Below are 27,778 nucleotides of genomic sequence, written 5' to 3' on the forward strand. Positions count from 1 at the left end.
AATCAAAACCTGACTGAAGAGGAGGAGACAACGATGGGATTATATAGAGGACTCCCATAGTCACTGTCTGATTCATAATTCATTCCAAGATTGGTAGCAGATCTGTTGTAAGAAGTACTGTCGATATTGTCCTAAACAGGTAGGCTACCAGTTCCAGTGTAGCTGGAAAGGCAGACATCCCCAACAGAGAGCTGGCACTGAGGTCTCAAGAGTTTATAAAAACCTCTAGTACGTTTGGGCTTGGGTCCCATCCTCATCCTCTCTCCTTAACACAGTAAGAACTTAAGCATGAAATGAACAGTTCATCATTGGCTAGGAAAGACATTTTGAATCATGAGCCTTTTACCCCACAGACTGCCATCGAATTGTTACCAGTGCATAGAGACCCTCTACTGATTATCTGAGATTGTGAATCTGAACGAGACAAGAGTGCCCATCTTGACCTAGAGGACTGGTTGGTCCTTTGAACTGCTGGAGGTGCAGAACTTTTCAGTTAGCAGCACACGACCACAGACGGGGCCACCAGAGCTCCTTCTCTGGAGGACAGTTGTCCAAAACAGAAGGATACCAAGAATAAAGGTCTTCTAGTGGGAGGATCTGGCCTGTTTTGTCGATAGAAAGAGACTAGTATGTGTCCAAAGAGTACCGGGGAAACCACTGGAAGGCTCTAAAGCAAGAGGGTGATACGGATTTATGATGTAGAAAATTCCTTCCAGTTGGTTTTTGAAAGAAGACCTTTAGAATGTGAGGCAGGAAAGGAAACAAGGAGGTCACTTGGGGCCATCGGGGTGGGAGGGAGAGACTGTGATAACCTGGAAAAGGGTAATAATAGTGTTGGAGATGATGACTTAATTCACATATATTTTGAGTTAATGATGAGAGCTTTCTGATGGATGATATATATGTGGTATGGGGGAAGAATGGGGTAAGTATGACTGTAGGAACAGGCGAAGTGGCAGAGGCATCTGTTTCCACTGGGAAGAAATTAGTTGTTGCGTTTGTTCATTTGATGCATGTTATGCATCATTTGGAGATGGTGGATGTGTGAACTGGAGCTTAGGGAAAACAACAAATGAGAGATACAAAGTAGTCGTTGCTATTCATTCCTACTTAATCTCTCTACCTTAGTGGAAAAGAGAGTTATAAAAGAATTATTACAATAAACTTTTTTACAGATTGTAATAAATTTATAATAGAAGCCATAAAAATGCAGAAGCATAGAGCAGGGAGACGTGAACCTCAGTAGGGATTAGGGAAAGCTTCCCAGAGACAGTGACAGAGGTGATCTAAGCCTTCAAGGGTAAAAGCTTAGTAGGGATTCTAGCAGAATGCTTTTGGCTGCAACATCCGAAAGCCTTCAGTAAATGCTTAAAGAATTGACTCTATAATAGCTAATCTCAGTGTAGGATAGCTCTGCATTTAGTTAATTCAGCAGTTAGTGACTGCATCAAGCACCTAAATCCTTTCTGTCTTTCTGCTTTGCCGTCCTCAATATGACGGCTTTGTCCTGCCTAATCTCCTCATGGTTATAGGATGTGTGCCACAATTCCAGAGGTGACTACGCTCAGCAGGAAAATAGCGATCAAAACTCCTTTATGTCTTACTGGCTGGAAGTGGCTCTCATCCACAGGGTGAAATTGCAGGATGAACACTTGAACAAAATTGGGATTATTTCTAATATATAGAAAAGGAAGGACTGGACATTGAGGAGCTGGCCATACCCATCGCGTCCTAGTATAAAGGTGGAAATGGCATTAAGAACCTAAGGGACAGCTCTTTGGAGAGAAGAAGGCAAAGAGGATCTTAGGACTTTGCAAAACTACCTAGAGTTTGGTGTGAGAGGAGCAGAAGATAAGGAGAAAGAGGATTTGAGAAACAGGATGAGGTCGGGATTAAACTGCGAAAGACCTTGCCTTTCCTGACAAAGAGTTTGGACTTTATTTTCCTAGTTAACGGGTTACCCCAGAGTGATTTTTAATTAGAGGATATTGAGAAGTGGGAAGGCTAATTAGAAGGGAGGTGTAATAATAATACAACTTAGAAATGGTGAAGACCAAGACTGTATGATATGCAACTGGAGAGGAGAAAGAGTTTGAAAAGCCTTAAATTCAAGCTCAAACTGACACCATCAAGTTGGTGCCAACTCATACCAACCCTCTGTCAGGTTTTTAAATCATAATGAGAGGAGACAAGCCAGCTTGTTCCTGTGGAGCTGCTGGGGTTTTGAACCCTTAGGGTTGACTGTTCAGTTCCTTGCCGCTAAGCCTTAGATTTAGGAGTGCTGCTCATTTGAGATCTAGGACAGTTAATAGGTAATTCCTTTCCTAGTAAAGGCAGTAGAGTAGTGATAGCATTGCTTAGCTTGACACGGTAATAAATGCTGCCAAAGGCTACTTAACCTCTGTACTTTGGAAGTTCTTGGTTTTGTGCTCTAGATCCCAGTCTTACAAGTGTGCCCCTAACTAGTTTTGGTAGTGAACTGAAAACAAGTCTCAAAACAGTACTGCAGTCTCCTATTACAGATGGGAAAAGTCACGACCTGCGGAGATTGTGATTTGTTCAGGGTTAAGCAGCCATAACAAATTGAATGGACCAGTCAGGACTCAAATTTGTTAAATCTTGAGTCTGTACGCATTCAGTCACACAGCTCGCAGCCACCATAAATCAACACTTATTTTATTCATTTGAACTTGAACTCTCTTGGCAGAGCATCGCGTAACTAAGTTGTCTTTTGCCAGTGTTCCTTTTATCTAAAAGCTGGAAAAAGATTATTTTAAATATTTCAAAAAGAAGATCTTTTTGATGGTATTTTGGGAGTCTGAGGATGGCAGTGCCCTTCAGAAAAGAGCAGAGTGATTATTCTCCTTTCAATTACCTGAACACAAGTAGTTCTTTTTGTAGTTTTTGTTTAATTCTTTTATATTGCCTTGCATATCTTTTTTGTGTTTTTCTAGAATGTAAGAAACTATTGAATATAATATTGCATATTACAGGGACATGAAGTATAAGTAGCATCATTTGCTCTCTTGTATGTATTTGTCTAAGTGAGAATAATGAAAAGAATCCTTCTAAGTTGAAAGTGTAGGTTTCTCTGTACATTCCTTAAAGTGGAAGTTCTGGAATCTGCTTTCCAGCTGCTACCCGACTTCCTTTGACTCTCATTTTTCCAGATGCATGAGTCTTGAATCTTCTAAAGATGCCGTGTGGTGTGCCTCCCCACTTCCTTGACTTCTTGCTCCAGTGTCATCTTATGTAAGGGGTTGCTATGCCATTGTGTACTACAGCAATTCCCAAGGCTTCTTAACCCCTCACCTTGGTGCATGTTTGTCATTGCACATACCATCTGGCATTACATAGTTTCTCCCCTTCCTGTTTAAACTGTGAGGTAGGCACTTGACTCTAATTTACTGCACCCTCAGCATCCAGGACAATGTCTCGCATATGGTGGGTGCTCTGGTGCTGGAGTCTAGAGGGCGATGCAGTGCTGACCCTAAGGCCATGCTTCTCTGGAAGGTCAAATCCACCAGTGTCTCCAAGGGAGAGAGATGGGCAATTTCCTCCCTTGGATTTTACAGCCTCCAAAACCTGCTGCAGGGTCAGCTCTGAGTTGATTCTGATTCCACGGCGGTTGGCGGTGAGATAGTTGTTTTGTGTTTTAATTCAGTAAGTGTAAAAAAAAATGGGAATCCCAGAACACTTTTATATGAAACCTATACTTGGATTGGACCAAGGAGCAGTCCTCAGAACAGAGCAAGGAAATACTGCCTGGTTCAAAATCATGAAAAGAGTGCATAAGAGATTCATTCTGTCCTCATTTCTTTTCAATCTATATGCAGAACAGCTCATTTTGGAAGCAGGGCTTTATGAGGAGGAGTGTGGAATCAACATTGGATGAAGACTCATTAACAACCAGTGATAGAATGATGACACATCCTTGCTTGCTGAAACTGAAGAAGACCTGAAGTGCTTGCTACAAAAGGACAAAATCTTCAATATGAATTGAAAGCTCAACATCAAGAAGACAATGTTTCTCACCACTAGGCCAATTGGCAACTTCATAATAGTTGGAAAAGAGATTGTGAGCAAGTACAGCTTGCCTAGATCCACAATCAATACTCTTTTAACACCAGCAGTCAGGAAATCAAAAGACTAATTGCATTGGGAATATCTGCTGTCGTGGACCTCTCTAAAATGCTGAAGAGCAACAATGTCAGTCTAGAGACAAAGGTGCACCTAATCCAGGCCATGGTCTTCACAATTACTTGTTATGCTTCAGAAAGTTAGACAATGACTAAGGATGTCAGAAAAAGAATCAGTGCCTTTGGGTTGTGGTGCTGGAGAAGAGTCTTGAACATACCATGGACTGCCAAGAAAACAAATCAGTCTTGGAGAGGGTGAAACCAAATCTCTTTGGAGGCTAGGATTTTGAAGCTTCACTACACTTACTTTGGTCATGTGGCAAGGAGAGATCAGTCCTTGGAGAAGGACATCATGCTTGGAAGTGTGGATGGACAGCACAGAAGGGAAGACCCTGGATGTGATGGATTGATACAGTAACTGGGATGATGGGGGTTGGTGTTTCAGAATTAGTGAGACTGGCTCAGGACAGGGAAGGGTTCAGAGCTGCTGTACATAGTGCTGCTATGCATCACACGTTACTCAACCAGTAACATTCTATGACAGGTTTGCAAGCAGGAGTGGCATCCACTTCCTAAACAACATGCTTCGGGAAACTCTATGAACTTTGATAAATATTGATAGTTGTAGAGGCTTTTTGCTCATAGGGTCACTGTGAGTCATGCTCGACTTGAAGACAATCAACGACAACAACAGTAAATGTGTATAGTACAGAACAACACAGCAGTGTCCTTTAAGATTATTTTTACTCTGGAAACAAGCTTAAGCGCTGGGTTACTCAGGCTGCAATTCTTCAGATCAGTTATTGTCAGGCTATTCTAAGGAGCTGTTTCAGGGAACACCAGGCAGAAGAGAAGGAGCTATAGAGAAGCAGCCAGTGCTTGGTGCTGTCCATCACTGTCTCTGTTCCTAGCAGTCCTGTGTGCACCAGTGCAAAATGCTGCTGTTCTCATAGTTGTTAGGTTTGAGCCCCTATTTAGAACCACTCTATCTGAATGTTGTTGTTTGTTCAACAACAACAACAACTATCTGAATGAGAGGCTTCCTCTTTTTTGCTGACTTTGACTTTGACTTTGAAGCACGATCTTCTTTTCTCTGGGAATCAGTTTCTCCTGATAAGGTCCCATGAGATTTGTCACGTGTCCGAAGCACCCCTTTGCTGGTGAGGCACACCCTGCCTGCCGACTGTTATTCAGGGGTTCCATGCTATATATTCAGTATTCTTGGCCAACACTTCATCAACATTGATTCTTTGATCTCCCAAGGAGACTTAAACTGCATGCCTCATTTGTTTTGGGATTTCTTTCATCATAATCTTGAGCAAGCTGGCATCACACTTTTACCAAAGTTTTTTTTTTTTTAATTTAATTTGTTTATTTTTCATTTCAATGAACATGTACAGAGATTTTGGAATTCCATTCATTCATTGTTGCACCCTTCTCCCCACTCCCCCCCCCCGTTTGCTCCTCTCCTTGAAAAGCAAAAGAAAAGCTCCCTCATTAGTACACAATCCCCCCTCACCTCCCCAAACCCCACCCCCTACCCCCAAATATAATCCACTCTGCAACCCTCATTGCATATAACTAATAATTTTATTTAAGAAAAAAATCTTATATGGGTTACTGTTTAGCGTTTGCTTACTTCCGATCCACATCCCATCTCAAGTAGAATGTTGAACCGTGAATGAACTCGGAGTTTTGAGACCTCTGTGTATTCACATCAAATGCTGACCCTCCACCCTTGCCCCAAATCAAACATGTGACTTTGGCAGCTGTTTGCTTTATATTTTATTAGAGCATTTTTTTTAACTATGAGGATTTAGTGCCAGTTTCTATTTTTTACCCAATTGGAAGAAAAAGAACTATGATAGGAAAATGCTTGACCCACTTTGGTGCTTTCCTTCAGCTGGTGAAATTAGTATAAGGAGCTACATTTAGACTTGATATCTTCTTTGGTGTTTTGTAAAGACAGCTAGTGTATATATGTAGTGGAGTTACAGAAACTCAAAGTAATATGTTCCATTCAATTTAGAGTTATTCTTAAGGTACTATTTAGTGACAAGAATTTTTTAAATTCTGTTTTTTAATACTATTATTATAGAATAATGGAATGGTTCACAAGTTACACTGAACCCTTTTTCTGCTACTTAATGTCTGCAGTTGAGTTTGTTAGAAATGGTTATAATTATAAAATTATAATTTGGTAACCAAGAAAGATACATATAAAGAAATAGAATCTATGTGCATGCTCCTATATAACATATCTATATCTGTAACATATCTATATAACATTCTTTTGAGGAGAACCAGCTAGCTGAAATTTTAAGTATGGAAATAATATCATTTTTTATGGAAATCTTTTGTTGTGGTTGTGTTCCTTTGACTCTGAACTGACCATCCATAGGTGACCCTACACTGGGTTTTCAGAGACAATTACTTGCACAAGAGGAGATTGCCAGTCTTTCTTCTGCCAACAGCTGGTGGTTTGAAACCATGTACTTTTGCATTGGTGCAGTAATTGTTTACCAAAAACTCATGAGAGTTCCATTTTGTATAGGTGAATGAATTCTAGGAGTACACTGGTATGTAAATGAATGAATTAATATCCTGTGTATAGAACAGTGTAGATATCAGTGCATGGTAATTATACTAGTTTAAAACACATGTAGTATAGTACATTAAAGGGAGCTTTGGTCGCCCAGTAGTAAGAAGCTGAGCTGCCATCCCAAAGGCACGTGGTTTGAATCCACCAGCTGCAGTGCAGGAGAAGGATGGGCAAATTTCTTGGCAATTTACTGCCTCTGAAAACCTGCTTGAATTTCATAACAACAATAACAACAGTATATTAAAGAAGGAATTATTGTGACTTATGTACAGATGTAACCCAATTTTTTTAAAAAATTACTTTTTACAGTATTGTCTTTATTTTTTTTAATTTATCTTTTATTTGAGTTAAAGTTTACAAATCATATTGGCTTTTATAAAACAATTCATACACATTTTGTTTTATTGCATTAATTACAGTTGATTGATGTAATTAATTACAATCTCTTCAAACCCTTATAGCCAAAGACATAGATATATGTCAGCCATAATTATTGCTATCATCATATGTGAAGTAGTTGAATGCTAATTTCTCTCCCTTCTAGTAATCAAACTACGGTGATGTTCATCCCTTCAGTATGTCATGGTTTTTATAGCTTTTGAAATCTCGGTGTTTAGAATACAAATGATCTCCCGCACATGTGTGCAGTTTAATACTACATTATAGACTTTTTCGCCCTTCTGTTAGTGCGAGAGAAATGCCCGAATAGAGTTGGAATGATGCTTAAAGGGATAAAACTACATTGATGTTAATAATGTATTTTTAATCTTTGGGTCGCCACTGTTGTTGAAGTATGAAATATTCTAAGACTGATTTGTCACCAGTAAGGAATGAGAGGAAGACACCCATCCCCCCAGATGGATTTACACAGTTGCCTGCAGCAGTGGGCGGTAGCCTGGCAGAGACTGGGGGAATGGCACGGGACTGGACAGGGTTTCAAGCTATTAATTTGCATCAGTCGATATGAGTTGGAGTCCGTTCAACAGCACCTAACAACAACAGCAACACGATGATCTTAGTTTAAACTAAACTGACCTGACCAGGTTGTGATTAACTTGAATGGAATATGTTAGCAGTGTCTCCAAGAAACCCCAAACACTGGAATGTTGGTGATTTTGGGTAATTTAGGTTAACTTGAAACAAGCGAAAAGGACTTGCTGATGACAAAGTGCAGACGTTAAGCTCTGTTACTAGGCTCCATCAAGCTGTCTGCAGCATTCACAGTGACCCTGTGTACACAGATCAAGACCCTCCCCAGTTCCGCCCCATCCTCACCATCGTGGCTGTGCATAAGCTCTTTATTACAGTCACTGTGTCAGTCTGTCTGAGTGTCTTCCTCTTCTTGGCGGATCCTCCCTCTTTCCAAGCGTGATGCACGTCCCTCCTGATAACATGTCCAAAAGTGTGCGAAAAAGATTCACAATCTTCGTTTCTGATTAACACTCTGACTGCACCTCTTCCAAGAGAGATTTGGGCGTGCTTTGGCACCCCATCATATATTCATTACTCTTCACCAGGGCACATCAGTTCTTCAGTCTTCTCTGTCCACTGTCCAGCTTTCTCATACATGTGAAACAATTGATAATACTGTATCTTAGGTATCCAAATTATTATCAAGGAAGCAAATGCTTTGGATATATTTGTCTATCACAAATAATGTTATTTACTGGTAGGAAAAAAAGTAGTGGAAATTATCAGGAATGACTGAAGCAAACTAAGAAGTGAAACTCAAGCTTATATTAAGAGAAAATCAGCTCATGCTTCTGTCTGGTCGTTGAATGTTTGTGTCACTGTTGCTTCACCTTTTTCATTAACAGGTAAACACTGGTCAGCGTAAGGATAAGCCTCTTGTGCTCATTGGAAGTGGCCTTTCCTCAGCACAGCAAAACCTGCTTGCTGAGCTTGCTACACTTCTTAAGGCTAAAAAATGTGCTGAGTTTGACAGTACAGGTGAGGATTTTGCTTTGTTTTTTAAATTATATAGTTAGTTTCTTTAAAGAATGCTACATGAATAATGTGTGTATGTTTTAAACATTAGGATATGACTATGTAATGCGTATCCTGCAGTAAAATAGAATTATTTGTATAATTATAAATTATTTTTAGGCTTAATGCCGTTAGTAAATTTTTAACTTTGCTCATGTCAGAAAGCAAACCTATGAACTTGCTGATGACAAATTGCAGTGCAGGGCATTGCTGTAATTTTTTACGTAATTTGAAAATTATCTCACGTTATGATACACTGTTTAAGATTTAACTTTTCGTGTTGGTGTCCATGAGAAGCCAGATTAGAGAATGATGCTAAATAAACAAAGTCTTTTCCGTAAGTGTAAAAATTAATACCTGTGAAGTACATTCAATAAAGTTCATAAAATCCAGTCTGAGTGATTATAGAGATAGGTTACCTGGTTATAAAGAGCAGGCTAGTTACATTATTCTGGTTTACATCTCTGTTTTCTTTACTACTTATATTTGTATTCTAGTAACTCATGTCATTGTTCCTGATGACACTGTTCAGAGTACACTGAAATGCATGCTTGGGATTCTTAATGGATGCTGGATCCTGAAATTTGAATGTAAGTGTTGGGATATAGGAGAATTGTGAAAGAAGTGAAGTTGGCTAGTTTGATATCTCATAGTGCATTGCTGCAAATTATTATTATTTAAAGAACTTGGGCTAATTGTTCTTTCCTTTGTGAGTCACTGCATTTCGAAAAGCTTGTCATAGTAATGATATCATTTAGATGTTCTTGCTAGATGTGACAGCAAATGTGTTTTGGTTTTGAAAGGTTGTTTTCTTCTATGACAACTGTTTTAATAAAGAGTAAGAAGTCGTATGTAATAGGTTTTTAAGCTGAGCAATCTGTATTATTGTTACATTTAAAGAAACCCAAGCTCAATGCCATCAAGTTGATTCCAGCTTGTAACGACTTCGTAGGATAGACCAGAACTGTCTCACAAGATTTCCAAGGCTGTAACTTTGCGGGTGTATGCTGCCACACCTTTTTGTGCAGGGCAACTGATAGGTTTGAACACGCACACCCCCCTCACCCCCCACCACCATTTTGTTAGCAACTGAGTGCACCTAACTCTCCTACTAACAGGGTTCCCGCACATATTTTAAATATACTGCGTGGTACGTGGAAGAAAAGGAGCTGGAATGATCCTTAAAAACAAGCATAGTGAGACTCTGTTTTGGCTTGCTGAAAGTGAGGAGGATGTGAAAGCTTGCTGCAGAAGAGCGAGATTGTAGCCTTCAATGTGGATTACATTGCAACATCAAGAAGGCCCAGAGGTCCTCACCCCTGGGCCAGTAGACACCATCATGATACATGGAGAAAGAACTGAAACTCTCAATGATTTCATCTTAGCTTGGATTCACAGTCAACATGCGTGGTACAAGCATTCAGGACCAGGAGACATACTTCTTTGCACAAGTCCACTGTCAGGGACTTCTCCAAAGTACTGAAGAGCAGTTATGTTCCATTTGAAGACCAAAATGTGCCTTATTCAGGCCATGGTCTTTTCAGTCATTTGCTGTGCTTCTGAGAGCTAGATAATAAATAAGAATGACAGGAGAATAATTGATACTTTAAGTTGTGGCTTTGGAGAAGAATACCAAGTATCTCACTGACTTCCAATAGAACAAACAGATATGTCTTGGGAAAAGGGCAGCTAGAATGCTCCCTGTAGGACAAGGAGAGGGAAGCTTCATCTTTTATATTTTGGACATGCTGCTAGGAGCTATTCCTTGGAAAGGGACATTATGCTTGGAAAGGTGGAAGTTCAGCAAAAGAGTGGAAGAACCCCAGCGAGATGGGTTGACATGGTTTCTGCCACAGTAACTTAAGCACTGCACAGATTATGAAGATGACACGGGATTGGCCAGAGTTTCATCCTGGTGCAGCAGTGAGCTCGAAGTGTGTCAGAGATGACTCGAACGGCACAGAATAGGGCAGGATCCAAGCCTGTTGTTCATAGGATCTCTGTGTGACTTACTCACCTCTATGGCACCTAATAACAACGTTCCCTGAAGAAGGACATCATGCTTGAAAATGTAGAGGATCAGTGGCTAAAAGGAGGTCCCGTAATGAGGTGGATTGACACAGAGTCTGCCACGGCGACTGCAGCACGGCTCAGGTAACTCAGGATTGGTCAGAGTTTCATTCTGGTGGCTTAGTCGTAAGGAAGTTGTGCTGCCAACTTCCAAAGGCACGTGGTTCGAATCCACCAGCTGCTCGTGGGAGAAGGATGTAGCAGCCTCTTCCCGTGTGATTTCTTGCCTCTGACAACCCGCTGAGGATCACCTGTGGTACCAACTCAGCAACAATGAGTTGGATCTTGAGTTGATAAGTCACAGTCAACTTGACAGCATTTTTACAGGCACTTTCACGACATGCTACACTAGTTCATGCACTCATAGGTGCAAGTGCTTAGGTAATTGGTGAAAGCTGAGTAAGTCCCATGCCCTGTATCTGTCGCTTTCTGGGTTTCGTGTTGCTCTGCAGTTGTGCAGGATCTTGGCACTGGGAGTGACTGGTGGAAGGTGCGTGAAACTTCCTGGTGCATGAAACTTCCTAGTACATTTCTTCATAGTCTTCTGAGATTTCTTTATTATGCGAAAGGAAAAAGTTAAAAAGCAAACCAAAAAAAATAGAGCAGTAGTAAATAATGTTAATAAAGCTCTATTTTCAAGAAGCAAATGATGAATAAAATGAATTTTTATAAACTTTATGACTTTGTGCTTTGAAAGTTTTATGGTCGAAATGCTTGATTTAACAAGATTTTAATTATATTATTAACTTAACCTGTAATTAGAAGTGGATGTGGATGATAAAATTGCTTCCTCTCGGTAATTGATATTCCTGTTCTGTTCAGAGGCAGGTACCACTTCGTTTCTTGTGAGGCTTGTCTTCCTTGGACAGGTAGTCAGGAAGAATGGAGGGAGGGTCAGATGGAGAGAGGAAGACCTTAAGGAAGGGGGACTGATGTCTGTAGCGGTGGGTTCACACACACAGAGATCACTATGGTGACACAAATACGGCAAGGTTCAGATCAGGTCATGATGAGTCCCAGATGACTCTGGCACCTGACATCAATGACAGTCCTCATTAAAACCCTCTGATTGAGGTGGATAGAAATGGCAATGGCTAGCAATACCAACACATCTGTTCTCATCAACCTCTAATTTATTTAATTTGGTTTTTGTGCGCAGAACAAAGCTGTTTATTTATATTTTCAATTTACCTACTTTGTTGTTGAGGCTTTGCATCAGAAAACAGAAACCAGTCCACCACTTTGTACCTCTTCCATCCTATTGCATTGTTTTCATTGTGCAAGTTGGTAAACCTTGCTCACCCTCCTGTCAATTTCAATCTCCCTGGGAATATGCCTTCTAAGTTTCCTATCACGTCTTTTCAATGGCTGTTGACCATTTGATCCTGTATAGATAGTTCTTTTAAAGAGCAAATGCTCAAAGCATTTAAGTTAAACAGTTGTCAGGGTGTAAGAGGACCTCATCCATCGCTGTTACTGGTCCTTCCCATTTATTACTGGTTAAAGGTAATTTATTACTGGTTAAAGGTTACCCATTGGACTGATTGACAATTTTCATAGAAGTTTTCCTTGTCTCACTCTCCTAGTTTATACTTTCTTTTCCTTTGACATCTTACTGAAGCAAATCTTACTGAACCTCGATTTTTAAAAAAAAATGTATTTCAAATGCCTCAAGGATTATAGATGCTTTTGTATTGAAACTGCACTAGAAACCTTGTGCGTAGTTAGAGGAGGGAATAGATTTTCATAATAATAAAGAAGCCGTGGGAAATCTTGAATGTGAAGGCGTTTACCATTTAACTTTGAGTCTGGTTCTTGTGAATGTGCCGCACTGGCTCTTGGTTATATACAGAGGCTACATGATTCATTTCCATAAAATTTGCCTTCCTTAAGAAATGAAAGTTTTGTCACTTTAATGGCTTAGCCATGTCATTTTTATAGAATCATTGATGGACTCAAGCTGACTTAATAGTATGCTATCTGGTGATTCTCACTGTGGTGAATAACACACTCTCAGTGGTTCTTTTCGGATAAAGGATGGTTAGAATCTCTCACTGACACTTCGTGTCCTCATATATTCTAATACAGAATCCCAAGAGAAATAAGTTCAAGGTTTGGGACAACAACCGTTACTGGAATTTCAAAGGGAAGGCAAGACCCTCAAATAACTTCTTCCCTATTGTTTATTTCTCACAGTTTTTCTCAGCATCAAGTAGTTCAGTTTGATTTCTTTTTCTTTTTAATGTTTCAGAGCTATTCAAAAGCTTTCTGAAATATTTCCATAAGATTAAAGAAAGATGAGGCCTTCCAAAGCTTCCAAAATTAGTTGTAAAGATTTATGACTTAACACAAGACCTACTTTTAATATCATTACTTGCTGGTAGATAAAGTCTGAACTGGCTTACCTATATGAAAATGTTAATACAAACATCTTGTGGAATTTTCCAGGCATCTAGTAGGTTCAATAGATAATTAGACCTAAAATTTTCCTGTAATTTTGTAAGATAATTGACTCATTTAAAGAGATTAACCAAAAAGAATTTGGATTCGTTGGCTCCAAAGTTTTTGCTTTAAAAATCTTCCGTCTTAATTGGTTGATGTTTCCGTTTTCCCTACAAGAGAGAATCTAACATAGTTAATGGGCTGAGCAAGAAGATTTGGAGAAGATCTTGTAATTATACTAGTTTGTCAACCAGTCTTTCTCACCATATGTATCTTACAGATAATTGTGTAAATTGCTATGTTGTCTTACCCATATTTTACAGAAATGGAAGCTGGGCATAGAAAGTCCTTTTCTCAAGGGCGGATTTTTGATTTAGACTCTGTTTTAGTCACACTAAATCTATGTGCTTCACACCTAGACATGGGTGAATTTTGGTAATTAAAGGAGTGGGTAGATTGAAGGAATCGAGAATATGTGATAAATAAATAATTTTATTTCTCTCCTGGAGACAATATAGTTAACATAATAGAGCATCCTAAAGATACAAATGATATTTATTTCAAAAAAGAAAATAGCTTTTACTGTTTTTTTGGAGGTTCCCCTCCCCACAAACACCCTGGCTTTGGAATTTCCTGTAGCATAGTGTCTTTTCTAAGTAAAATTCTGCCTCTACATTTCTCACCTCGTCATGAGAGGGGAAGCTGGGCTGCTTTCTTTAGTTAATCTCTCCCTCAGCTCTGTCTCCTGTGCAAGTTCACATAAGATTGTAGCTATGCTAGTTTGAAAAGTCCTCCGCATCTTAGGGATTTGGTGGAGAATATAGCAGATATTTTTCTTTGGTCAGATCTTTGCAATGTGGACAAGGCTTTCAAAGATATTTTTGGTTTTCGTTGAGAAGGGCCTGATATAAAGATTCTCTAAGAATAAAAATAAATCCACACACTTTAGGAATGCACTCTGAGTGGTAAAACAGAGGAAACAACTATTTACAGTATTATTTCTGGTGGCTCACAAGTTAGTTGCAGGTAACTGAAAGATTAGTGGTCTGGAACGAGCAGCCCCCTCCACGGGAGAGAGAGGTGACTGGCATCTGCATCCGTAAAGAGGACTGCCTTGGACACCTGGAGGACGGTTGTGCTCTGTTGGGCATTGGGAGGCGGAATCAACCAATAACAACATAAATTTCTCCGAACACAAAGCAGATGAGGGGGTACTGTAAATATAAGAGGATAAGAAATTTTTTTATTCTTTAAGATGCTCTCAAAAAAATGTCTATATTTAGAGGATATTTCTTAATATTTAAAACTTTATATTCTTTATTGTCAATGTTGAAGAAATACTTGTTGTTGCTATGTGTTCTCAAGTTGACTGTGACTCATAGCGACCCTGTGATGAAATACTTCTTATGTGTTAAATGGATAAGAAGTTGTACTGCCAGCCTAACAACAAGTGGTTTGAATCCTCACTGCTCCAGAAAGCTACAGAGAAAGATGGGTGGTCTCCTCCCATGTGATTTACAACCTCTGAAAATGTGCTACAGGGTGAGTCAGTTCCTACTCTGTAGCAATGAGAGAGGAAGAAGAAAAAATATGAGAAAATAAGATGTCTTTGTGAGTTTTTGTTAAGCCTAAATCAGTTTTATCCTTACTTTGGGCCACATACAGTTTGTGAAACTACATAGACCAAAAAATAAAGTGATACATTAATAACTTGCCAAAGAGGCCTATTTTCTCTTAGGTACAAATTAGTGGTGTGTCTTTTATACCTTGGACACGTAGCTAGGTTGAGGCTATTCCTTGGAAAGGAACATCATGCTTGGAAAGAAGGAGGTTAGCACAGGAGAGGAAGATTCACAGAGCTGGATTGACATTGTGACTTCAACAGAGGACACTACTGTGTCAGATGATGAGGATGGCACAGGATAGGGCAGGTTCAGGATTCAAGGGCAATTGTGAGTTGCACTTGACTCAGCGGCACCGAATAACAGCAACATGGAAAATATATGGCCTTCTGGAAAGAGGAAATCTCTCCATCTCTAGATACTGAACAAAACTCCATTAGGAAACTTTTATTGCATCCTCCTGATGACTTCTAATCACGTATGCATAGGTGTGAGCTTGAGAAAAACCTCTCCCCCCACCCCGTCCCTCACAATTATACTTTTTATATTCTAAAAGCAAGAAACGTGACTGTGGTTAATAGAAACTCAAAGACATCCTCAGAGGTTCAGGCGGCCCAGAAATGAAAATACACATCCATTGGTACATACATGCTTTGATGAGATGCGGGCAAGAGCAGTTTCTCATGACTCGAATAAAGAAACACCTTTCCAAATAGTAAAACTTTTAAAAACTATTGTAGCCCTAGCGTTCGTAAGCTGCATTAGCATGCAGAGAATCTGGGCTTTGCTAAGGTAGTCAGAACTTACCTTAATGACTTTGAGTTAAGAAGGACTTTGGGAATTGGGCTTCTTACCTATAAAAAAGTAATATGATCAGAGCAAAAGAAAAGCCTCATGAAATTGTAGGCATGATCAAGAATATATCCTGGCTAGAAGAATTTCTTTGCTATAATAAGATAAGTAGTTCATCTCTATATTCCTGTAAATTGAAAGCTTTCGATCAAAATTTAAAATAAAATTGAAAATGTGAAAAGTACAGAAGATGAAGTAAAGCATATTTTTATATAGTAACTTGACACATTTAACAGTGTGTAACATTTCTGACATATGCAGGATTCTGTGTTTATATCAATAATTATCGATATAAAATTAGTTCTGAGACTTACTAGCAAAGAATGCAACAATTATATGGTCATGCATTTTAATTCTTCAAAAAGAAAATAAGAGTTCATCTTTTTGCTGAAGTATCTTAAGTGGTAGATGATAGAATAATAATGAATTTCTATTAAGTATGAATAAAATAGGTAATATTTTGGCTAACGTTAAAGATATTTTTAAGACAGAAATACCTGTCATTTTAAAAATCTTGATATACATGATGAAAGATTATGATATAGATTATACTTTAGATGAGTTTATGACTAAGAAATGGGTTTTGATACTTTAAGTGGAAAATAGAATAAGAAGTCTTGCCATTGTTGTACTTGTATTGAGTGATAAAACCTTAAAATGCCGTGTATTAGTTAACTAGTTAACTGGGAAATGTTCTGGCTGGTAGATTCTTTCAGATATTTGATGATGCTTCGATAGACTTGCCAAAGGTTTGTTAGAAAATATTTTGTTACGTTTTTAGGTCGAGATTCTTGATTATAAATCAATTTGACTTGGCTTATTTTGGAATATTTTACTAAGAAGTTCAGTAATTTGTAGGATTGAGATGAGAGCATGGCAGTTTTGGCATTAGATTAAATAGGTGCATTCATTCATTGAAGACAAATCCAAACACGTTGTCCTTTCCTAGCTGCCTAGTTGTGACCATCAATCAGTTTGGCATAAATTTTGGCTATTTTTTAAGAAACAGAGACCTTTGTGCTCCCTTCAGCAGCACGTATACCAAAACTGGAACTATATAGAGAAGATTAGCATGGCCCCTGTGCAAGGATGACACACAAGAAATGGAGACCTCCCTCTTCATTTAGGAGTTAGGGGTAAAATATTAAAGCTGGCCATTATTTCCTTAGATCATTTAGTCTTTTACACCTAAACATAAATATTTAAGAAGAAACTGATCTAGCATTCGAAAGATCTGTTGTCCTGGAATATCTGCTTCTGTCTCTCAGGGCTAAGGTTCCTCCTGCTCTGTGAAATGAAGAGGTCAATTAGATGAACATCAGGAGTCTCAGCTTGTCAGTCAAAAGGGAAAAGTGGGTACAAATCATGTGGTTTAGCCTGGAACAGACGTTTCCTCCCGGTGCCTTGAGGTTTGGTACACCTGTTCTTGTCTGCCTCTCTCACAGTCCTCTACCTCTTACCATCACGATCCTCACATGCTTATGTCATCTGACTGGCCTGGTAGCCATTCCAGGTGCACCCTACGGAGTAGATAACAGTGCCAGCTTTTAGACTATTCTATATCTTTTCTGTACTGGGACTGCAACTCTAGCAATGTAGTTTTCCAATAATTAACAAAGTTACAGAACTACAAACTGTTTACTTAGTTTGAAAACAAAAAGCCTTTTTTTTTTTCACCGTGTTGATACTAGATGACATCCCAAACCACCCATACTCTTGTCCTTTGAGTTATTCCACTCCTGGCGGTCCTAGTGGACAGAGTAGAGCTGCCTCATTGAATGGACGCCCGAGGCTGTCAATCTTGACCATGCAGACTGACACCTCTGTCTTCTGTGTAGCAGCTTTTGTGTTTGAATCACAGACCTTGAAGTTAACAGTCCAGTACTTAACCAGCTGTGGTACCAGTACTCCTTTCGGTGGCGTGTGGAGCTGGCAGATTGTTACCAGAGTAAGGAAATGTCAGTATTCTTCATCTGTGTCAGTAATAAAATCAGAGCAGTGGACTTTCCTGCTGACGTCAAAGAGCTTCTTTATAGGTGAGAGCTTTGTGGTGTGAAGCGTAGTCACTGGAAGCCCTGGCACCTTCCTTGAGATGAGACAGGCTCTGCTATCTTGTTCTCTTGATGCCTTCACAGCTAGACCATTGCTGACCCACCAGAGGGTTTTGAGAGGCAGTTACTTGCATGAGAGGAGATGGCCCATCCTTCTCCTGTGGAGCAGCTGGTGGAATTCGAACTGCCTGGCTTCAGGATTGCAGTGCAGCTTCTTAAAACCAAGTTCTGTCAGTGCTGTTGGAATCAGTAGATCCCATTTTATTGTGCATCTTGGCAAGAGTTTAAATAATTGTGAGATAAACCTGTAAAATAAATGAGTATCTCGCATGGGTGCCATCCATCAATCATTTCTCTAATCAGACCCTAGCCGACACTGCCTTTGCTTATTTGTGAAGATTCTGTTATACACCCTTTGCATCTCATCAGGAAAGGAGGTGTAGGAAGGAGCCGGCAAGTTTAAATAAAAAGTACAAATAATAATTTACATGTAAAAGAGAGTTTGAGTTCAATATTAAATTTGTCTTAGGCATAGCGCTTAATATAGAAACCATGCAGTCACGTTAATGGGAACACACTGGCAGAATTTCTAATACATTTTGACTTGGCCAAAATGTTTTAGGATATGCATTTCCATTATACAGTAAAGTTAATAATTTAATATTAGTTTCAATAGATAGTTTTAAAGTAATGATTATTACAAGTTACACTGTTTTTAAAACAGTTTTTATTAAAAATAGTTTTTCATTTAAATATAATATTTTTATTTAATATAGTTTTTATTATTATTTTATTATGCCAAACATAGGCAAGTATTGTGGCATAGCTCCACTTAAGATACAGGATCCCATGATTATGCATCGCAAACTTGGCTAAATATGATGCTTACGTTGAAAGGAAGGATGGATAGAAGGTGCTGCACTGGGATAGGGAAAAGCATGGGTACTTGGAAAGGATTGGGGGATGAGAAACCAGGTGTCTGACGATAGGCTTACAAGGGGAATTTGGAGAGGGGAGAGAGAGAGAAGATAAAAAAGTATACATCAATAAAGGAATAATTATAAAACTCTCCAAAACATTGATTAAAAGGGGGTGGGGGAGGATGGAATCAGAGGGATGAGGATGGGGGGAGGGTATTAGGGAGTTGTACAATTTGATGGGGGGCTGAGGGAAATTGGAAGAATCTGTTCTTGAAATCAGTGCATTCAAATTTTTTTAAATAAACTAGTGTAAACATTTATCAATAGCAATTATATAAAACACTATGTGATTGAATGTATGAAACATAACATGAATAAAATACAGTATATATGAATGATTCTACAAAAACCAATACAAAATTAAATAGATTTTTTGAAAAGTGGGGTATGGCCTCTGATGCCAAAGTTAACCTTAAACTCCCTGCCGTCTGGTCGGTTCCGGCGGGAGGAGACTGCGCATCGTTCTCTTGTGGCCGTGGAACCGCCGGTGGATTTCGGCCACTGGTGGAGTTGAACAGCTGGAGATGCAGAGTCTTTGGGTTAGTATCACAGCTCTTTAAGGGCGGTGCCAACAGAACTTCCTTCCTAAAAAAGTGTAAGTAAAGCCAACAACCTAAATTAAGAATCTCACGCTAGGTAATTAATTCCTGGGCTATTCCTGGGATAATTGTTGAATTAAACAGTAACATTCCAGTTAGAGAAAAACCCAAGCTCTTTATCGAGCTTGGTTTTGGAGAGGTGAAGTCGTTATTAAAATATTTTCTTTCAGCTTTTAAAAATAGGTTAAACATCATCTTTGAGAATATCTTAACTGCTTTGAAGCTTTTGAAATAGTCACATTATACCCTTTAGAGATCAAAGGTTTGCGTGTGTGTTGTAGAACGTACTATCTTAGTGAGGAAAAGTGCGTGGGGTTTAAGGAATTTAAGACACATTAGGTCCAGGTTCTTGTTCTGCATTTTCCCCCCCATTTCAGTTACTTCATTTAAAATAGAAATATTATACCAGTCTCTCTTTATTTGGGAAATAGTGAAAGTGCATATGTATAATAAAATTATATGATAGTCTTTCCTTAGATTATTTTATCGTTGCTTATTTAAAGGTAAAAAGTTAATGGATCTTCAGAGGAGGGGAAAAAAAGTTAATGGAGTGAATTGGGCTGTGGTAGAATCTTTTTCTTCTTTCTTTAACCAAATGCTGGTGGATGACTTTCTTGTTAATACTGGCTTTATGCTCTTTTTTCCCCCTCTTAAATCCTTTTGCTTAGAATTTGTGATTATGAGAAATTTTTAAATTACAAAACAGTTGGTCTTTGGTACTCTTGCCAATTTTAATATTTACACATTCAGATTATAATGATGCATTCTGCTTAATAGTATCACATTCAGTGTTTTTATAGAATTAAAAAAAAAACTATTTTACTTGTGTGATTGGCCACTAATGAACATTTGTAAGAGGAAATTTTAACTTAAGATTTAGAAGAAGAATGGACACATAGAGGAAACACACTGAACACTTTTTCTTGGTTAACATTCTATTCATGTTCTGCTCTTTTGTACCCAAGGAAGTAACAATAAAACTGCTTCTTGATGTCCCACAGGTTCTTAAAGAGATTCTACTTCTTTTTTTTTCTCCGTATGTAGCACTTTGTACATTTTATTTTGCTCAGGACAGAAATACAAGCAGCTGAGAGGCAGGCTAGGCCCCACCTCCTGCTTTACTTTTACTTCCAATCCTACTTTCAGAATGGATCTGAATCACTAATACTTGCAGAATATCTTGATTTCTGGGTTGTCGGGTTTTTACTAGTTTAGGTATATTGTTCTTACATTGTTTTCAGAAACACCTAACAAAGCAGTTGTTTTTACTTTTAACATTTGAGATGAAATCTGTTTTATTATCTGACATTCAAATTTGCTCCTACAGCTTTTATTCTTCAAAAGTCCAGTCATTCTAACTTAAAAGAGGAGAAATGTGCATCTGAAAAGCATGAATCTTCTTCATTGTCGATAGTGCTGGACAGGGGTTCTTTCTTTGACTCTAGCAAGTTCAGAGTCCTAAATTTTTGGACACGAGTGAGGATTTTCCTCCCCTCACTTATTCTATGACATGAATTGGGATTATTTAATTGACACCTCATTTCTTAAAATATGGGTGTAATTATAAGTGCATTTCATAATGGATTAAGTGTTTATTGGCAGAGAAAAATAAAACAATAAAAATTCATCACAAATCAGACCCTTCCTAGTGAGAGAAAAGAACCTGATTTTAATGAAGATGCCCACCTGACTCAGTTGGTTTTACAATCAGTTGCTAACCCAAAGGTTAGTGGTTCAGATCTCCCTAGTGCCTTCTTGGAAGAACAGGTCTGGAGAACTGCTTTTATACAGGTTACAGCCAAGAAAACCGTGTTGGGTGTTACTTAAAAACAGTGTAAGTTTAGATTTTGAAATGAGGAGGGCAAGAAACAAGAGGAACACAAAAATGAGTAGAGCTTCAGTTCTCAAGGTCAGAGGCTCTCACTCTATTTATAGGTAATAGATAGTAGGGGGAAAGAGCACTGAGGTAGAAGATCAGTGTGGTCGGAAGTGGTTCAGAGCAAGGTACTTTCTGTTTCTGTACTTGATTTTTAAAAATCTATAAAACAAGTGGAACCAGATCTTTAATGGTGGTGGTGGTGGTGTTTTACTTGTTAAATTCTCTGGCTCTATCTAAATGCTTCCACAGTTTCCAACTGCACCTTCCACAGTTTCCAACTGCACCTGGAAACTATCAAACAGTATCACGTGCCGACAAAATACTACTGAAGATCATTCAGAAATAACAAGACCAGTACATAGAAAGGGAACTGCCAGAAGTCCAAACAGGATCTGGAAGAAGCTATGACACCAGGGATATAATTGCTGAGGTCAGATAGATTCTGGCTGAAAGTAGAGAATACCAGAAGGATGTCTATTGGTGCTTTATTAACTTTGCAAAAGCATTTCACTGTGTGGATCATAACAAGTTGTGGCTGACATTGAGAAGAGTAGGAGTCCCAGAGAACTTGTCTGTGTTCATGTGAAACTTATAGCTGGACCAAGAGGCTGTTGTGTGAACAGAGCAGGAGACTACTACATGGTTTAAAATTAAGATGGGAATGTGTCAGGGTTGTATTCTGTCTCCATACTGATTTAATCTGTATGCTGAGCAGATTATTCGAGAAGCGGGACTCTACGAAGAGGAGTAGGCATCAAATGGGAGGGATATTCATCAATAACCTGCACAATGCAGATGACACAATCTTGCTTGCTGAAAATGAGGATTTGAAGAACTTGTTGCATAGGATTAAGGAATGCAGCCTTCGGTATGGATTGCATGTCAGTGTCAGAAAAACAGATTCTTACTACTAGTCTAACAGGTAATATCGTGGTAGATGGAGAAGAGATTGAAACTGTCAACAACTTCATCTTACTTTGATCCACAATTAGCACTCTTAGTAGAAATAAGGAGACTACACTAATAATTTTGGAAGCAGGAGTGGCTTCCAGTTCCTAAACAACATGCCTCTGCAAACTCTATGAACTTTGAGAAATGATGATAGTTACAGAAAGGCTTCTGGTCTTGTTCATAGGGTCACTATGAGTCATGCTCAACTTGACTGCAATCAGCAACAACAATAACAACACTAATAATAAGGAGATTATACTAGCAAAGTCTGCAGTTAGGAACTTCTCCAAATTATTGAGTTCTGATGTCAGTTTGAGGACTAATGTGCATCTGATTTAGACCACGGTCTTTCTGAACACTTGCTATCCATCTGATAGCTGAGAAGAATTGATGCCTTTTAGTTGTGGTATTGGAGAAAAGTACTGAACCCTTGGATGGCCCAAAGAACAAATAAGTATGTCTTGGAGAGGGTGCAACCAGAGTGCTCTTTGGAGGCAAGGGTGACGAGGCCTTGCCTCACATACTTTAGGCATGTTGCTAGAAGGGGCTGATCCCTGGACAGAGATAAGATGCTGGGAAGGAAGGAGGGTCAGGGAAGGAAAGGAAGTCACTCGACCAGGTGGACTAACATGGGGATTGCCACAATATGCTGTAATGTGTCAGGAAGTGAGGATGGCACAGGATAGGAAAGGATTCAGATACACTGTTCATAGGGTAACTATGAGTTGTACTTGACTTAATGGCACCTAACAATAACAACAATAAATGCTTCCAGAACCCCAATGTTGCAGGATTGCTGTGAAATAAGATAGATAAATGTAGACTAAAACCATTTTTTGTCATAAAAGTTGCTATTTCAATTTCTCCGCCTTCCTTTCGGTTCTGTGAATTGACTCATAGGTAGATACATACATACACACTCACTCCCTCTTTAATTATGTAGGTTTGAAGAATCAAGGGCGGATTTTTTTTTCCAAACGACTTCTTAAAATCCAAATTAGAGTGAACTGTTAGATAGAAACTCTTGGAAGGTCTTCCATGTTTGTGTCATCCAGTATTGAGTGTTAAAGATAATCTTTAGTGCTCGCTTCAGAAGCACATATACTAAAATTGAAATGATACAGAGAAGATTAGTATGACCCCTGCACAAGGATGACAAATTCGTGAAATGTTCCATACTTTTGTGTCAAAAGAAAAGGGATTATAGGTTATGAGAGGATTTTTCTAGGTAAAAAATTATCTCTTGGGAAAAGAATCTGCTATTATTTAAAATGCAGTTCAGGGATAATTCTGGTACACGTAGCACGTGACCTTTGGCTTGAGTGTAGCTTTCAGAAAGCAGCTCCTAGACGCATGTGTGGGTCCCGGGTCTAGTGATGATTCTGGTGACTTTTCTGCTTTAGTCGCCTTCCATTGTTCAATCGTGTAGAGATCAGCTGGGTAGAATTTTATCACAGGCAACTGCTGCTAAACCATAGATTTCCAGCATAGATTTCAAATTCTCTAGCATAAATGAGCAGTCCTGTAAAGATTTGTAGTTATAGAAACATGCTGTTGTTCAGGTGCCGTCAGGTCCTGTATGACCCTATGAACATCCTATCTTGTACCATTCTCATCATCCCTAATGCACTTGAGCCCATTGCTGCATTCACCGTGTCAATCCATCCCAGTGGAGATTGTCTTCTCTTTCATTGACCCTCCACCCTTTCCAGCCGTGATATTCTTTTCCAAGGAATAGCCTCTCCTAGTAACGTATCTGAAGGATGAGAGATGAAGTCGTGCCTCCACAGAGCACTCTGGCTGCACAGACCTGTTCGATCTTTTGGCAGTCCATAGGCTATTCAGTACTCTTCTCCAACACCACAACTCAAAGGCATCAGTTTTCTCTCATCCTTCTTCCTTGGGTGTCAAAATTTACAGCAGTGTGTGAGCATATAGATCTATATATGCATATGTTAGTGCGTGCCATCAAATCGATTTTCAACTCCTAGCCACCTCATGTGATAGAGGACTGCCCCATAAGATTTTCTAGGCTGCAGAAAACAGATCTATAGGTCTTTGTCTCACAGAGTTACTGTGAATTACTGTGGGGTTTGAACCATCAACCTTTCAGTTAGTAGTGAAGCTTTTAGCCATTCTGCCACTGTTAATTTTGCCTTTGTGTTTTACACACTGTTGGTGGGATTGTAAAATAGTTCATTCACTCTGAAAGACAGTCTCACATTTCCTCAAAAAGCTGAACATAGAAATTCCATATGGCACAGCTCTTCCACTGCTTGGAATATACCCCGAGAAAATTGGGAATGAGATACAAATGGAGATTTGTATACCAGCATTCATAGCAGCATTATGCACCATTGCAAGATCACGGAAACAGCCCAAAAGTCCAACCACAGTCAGATGCATTGAGAAATCATGGTACATTCACACAGTGGAACACTGTGCAGCACGCAAGAGCAATGATTGTGTAAATTATTACCTAACTTGGGAGGGACTGGAGAGCATTATGCTAAGTGAACTAACTCAGTCCCATAAAGACAAATACTGTATAAGACCTTTATTGTAATAAAACAAGTATGACCATCCACGGGGGAGGGAGGGTAGGAGCAGAGAGTTGAGAATGGGCATGGGGTGTAAATCATAGGGTCTCAATCTGATGGGTAGGTGGAGGGGTGAATAAAGGAAATGGGAAAGATCGGGTGTGGAAAACAATGTGTATTATCTTTGTAACCCGACTAGTATAAAAGTGTATTTTAAAGAAAATTCCCTTCCTTGATGATGTCAGGAAGTATTCCAAGACTTCTAGATTAAGCTAACTATGTTCTCCCATCTATTAACCACCCCTGATATTCTTTGCCAGACAGTTGATGACAGCTGGTAACAAATGACTTGCTGAGAGAGGGGTTCCCAGCCCAAGAGCCAGTTAATGCAGTGACTTCCCACGGTGCCAGCTCTCTGGTACTTCTGAACCTGAAACTGTGGACACCTCTCTAAGCCATGAGAAAAAAATGCCATTTCACCCGCAAGACCCAGCCTACTTACCTCTAGGTTTGTGGCATCATTGTGTATCTCTCAAATAGCAAAACATGTCCTCAAGGTGGTGCTTGCTTCTCATTTGAACAAGTCCAGCCAACTCCCAGTTGTGAGGCCAGCCAAGCTCAGTGGTATGTTGTGATTGACATGTGACCGCCGAAATGAGGAGGGCAGAGTCCATGCTCAGGTCACCGTGGCTCGTGCTGCACTTGATAGACTTTGATTCTGATAATTGCTGAAAGTGAAAATGTATATTCCTGATGTTGTGTTTGAAAGAATGAATTGGTTTAGATGTTTGTGTCTTTGCTTTTGCTTAGATAAGGTATCAATTTCTATTTCTAAAGAGAAAGGAGAAAAGATAATTCTATTTAAAACACATAAGTGAATTGTGTCATTGAATAGTAAATGAATAACACTCACTTAATTGATCTTTATTTTGCTTTTAACTTTTTTTTCCCCCTGGTCAGGGGTGAATGCATGTCTCCAAAGAAAACTATGTGAGCAGGAAGAAAAGTATGAAATCCCGGAAGGGCCTCAGAGAAGCAGACTCAACAGAGAACAGCTGGTATTTCTCTTTTGATAACACTTTCCTTGTTTCTGTTACGTCTTAATTCTGTCCTCACTGTCAGGAAAGGCTGCTCCTGCCCTTTCTCAGTTCAGGTGACTGATGAAAATTTAAATTGTGCTTATTTCAAGCACTTGATTCTGAAGGATGATCACAATGAGCAGTAAAACCCAGAAGGCAATAATTTCTGACTCTTAATGGAGTTTTGGCATCTTGAACATGCCCATAAACCTTTCAGAATCTGAGGTGAGTCAAGCTACGGGCAGGAAGTAGCTTGAGAGAAGACAGGTAGCTGCTTCTGCTCTGATTTAGTTACTATGTATCTTTATTGCCACATCCCAGCTTGAATAGATACTATTCTGTTATCTCATTGATACATGAGTCTTTTGGAAACAATGAAAATATTTGCAGAAATTGTGAAAGTTTGTCTTTCCACAATTTTCTTTTGTGTGTATATATTTCTTAACTAAGAATACATATATATAACTAAGATTATATGTTTTAGCTGGGAGAGCCTTGTTAATGGCTTCATAACTAACGCACTGTATTTCTTGACCCCTGAGGCCTTAGTGTCGTCTCCCTCATGACTGTCCTGGGACTTTTAGTTGGTCATATTGTATATTAACCCAAGAACCAAATCCATTGCCAAGGACTTGATTCTGACTCATAGCAACTCTCTGTTTTGAAGATTGTAAATCTTTATAGGAGGAGACTGCCCATCTTTTTTCTTGGAGTAGCTCATGGATTTGAACCACTGACTTTCTGGTTGGCAGTGTAATACCTGTACTGCCACTGAGGTTCTTTCAGGGGCCTGAATATGTGTGGGCAGAATTAAATACAAGTCGGTGGCAAAGCTGTTTACTCTTTGTAATTCCCTTCAGTATAAGCTATATGTGCCCTTGCTGGATATTTTGGATATACTAGGCATTCTTGGGACTTTAAGTCCTAAAGTATAAATCATTATCTTAAAATTTAGAAAAAGTTTCTATTTATTTGTTTTCCTCTGTACAAAACATGCCTGAGATCTTGAGAAAGTGAAAGGGCTCCTGGGGTGTTGACTGCATCTTAGTGGGAAAAATGTAAATTGGAAAAACCCTTCATTGAATAAGTAGTTTTCTTGATACAGTTTCTTAGCTGCTTGTGATTGTTACGATTTTCATTTTCATCATTTGTGTCCAGTGTTTTAAAAGATTTCGATCTGCGTTCACTGGCTTTTTCCTGGTTTATTCCAGTTGCCAAAGCTGTTTGATGGGTGTTACTTCTACTTCGGGGGCCCTTTCAGGCACCACCCGAAGGACGACCTCATGAAGCTCGTCACTGCGGCCGGAGGCCAGATCCTCCTGCGTAAGCCCAAGCCAGACAGCGATGTGACGCAGACCATCAACACAGTGGCCTACCACGCCCGGCCGGATTCCGACCAGCGCTTCTGCACACAGTACATCATCTATGAGGATGTTTCTAATTACCGCCCCGAGAGGGTTCGCCAGGGCAAAGTCTGGATGGCTCCTTCCAGCTGGTTCATCGGCTGCGTCATGTCCTTTGAATTGCTCCCTCTTGACAGCTAAATACTGCCCCAGATGAACATCTCATTCAGAACCTGCACGGTGTTTGTGAACCGAACCATTGGGCACCTTCTATCATTAACTTCTCTACAAATAAGTCATGACTCACAAACTGTATATCTTTTTACATAAATAACACAATGGCTATATATTACCCCCCCTCCCCCCCCCACCCCACCCCATGTATAGAAAATATACCTTCTCCTTTTGCAGGAAAAATCCTTGCCAGAGTATTAATTTATTCTGTTGATCATTTAGATGTTAGATGCTGGGGTTGCTTCACAGAATTTCCCCTTTTTATAACTGGCATATAGTCATCATGTCTCTATTCAAATTACTAGCTATCAGAGATTAATGAGAGGGCATTAAATTGTTGGCTAAACATGCTACTGGTATCAAAACGGCTTCATTCTTTAATGTTCTTTGTTGAAAAAAAATGTGACTG

At 39.3% G+C, this 27,778-nt stretch overlaps 1 protein-coding gene across 1 annotated transcript in view; it reads left to right on the forward strand.

Annotated features, from left to right (window-relative positions):
* Positions 1-27,336, forward strand: part of BARD1 (BRCA1 associated RING domain 1) — an 84,374-nt gene extending 57,038 nt beyond the window's left edge. The window contains exons 8-11 of the mRNA XM_006891920.1: positions 8,559-8,691; positions 9,225-9,317; positions 25,674-25,771; positions 27,004-27,336. Coding sequence (XP_006891982.1) covers positions 8,559-8,691; positions 9,225-9,317; positions 25,674-25,771; positions 27,004-27,336 — 657 coding nt within the window. The remainder of the gene's footprint in view (positions 1-8,558; positions 8,692-9,224; positions 9,318-25,673; positions 25,772-27,003) is intronic.
* The last annotated feature ends 442 nt before the right edge of the window (positions 27,337-27,778 follow it).

The sequence above is a fragment of the Elephantulus edwardii genome, unplaced genomic scaffold (genome assembly GCF_000299155.1).
Source record: "Elephantulus edwardii isolate Elephantulus edwardi_28Jun2011 unplaced genomic scaffold, EleEdw1.0 scaffold00106, whole genome shotgun sequence".
Taxonomy (NCBI): Eukaryota; Metazoa; Chordata; class Mammalia; order Macroscelidea; family Macroscelididae; genus Elephantulus; species Elephantulus edwardii.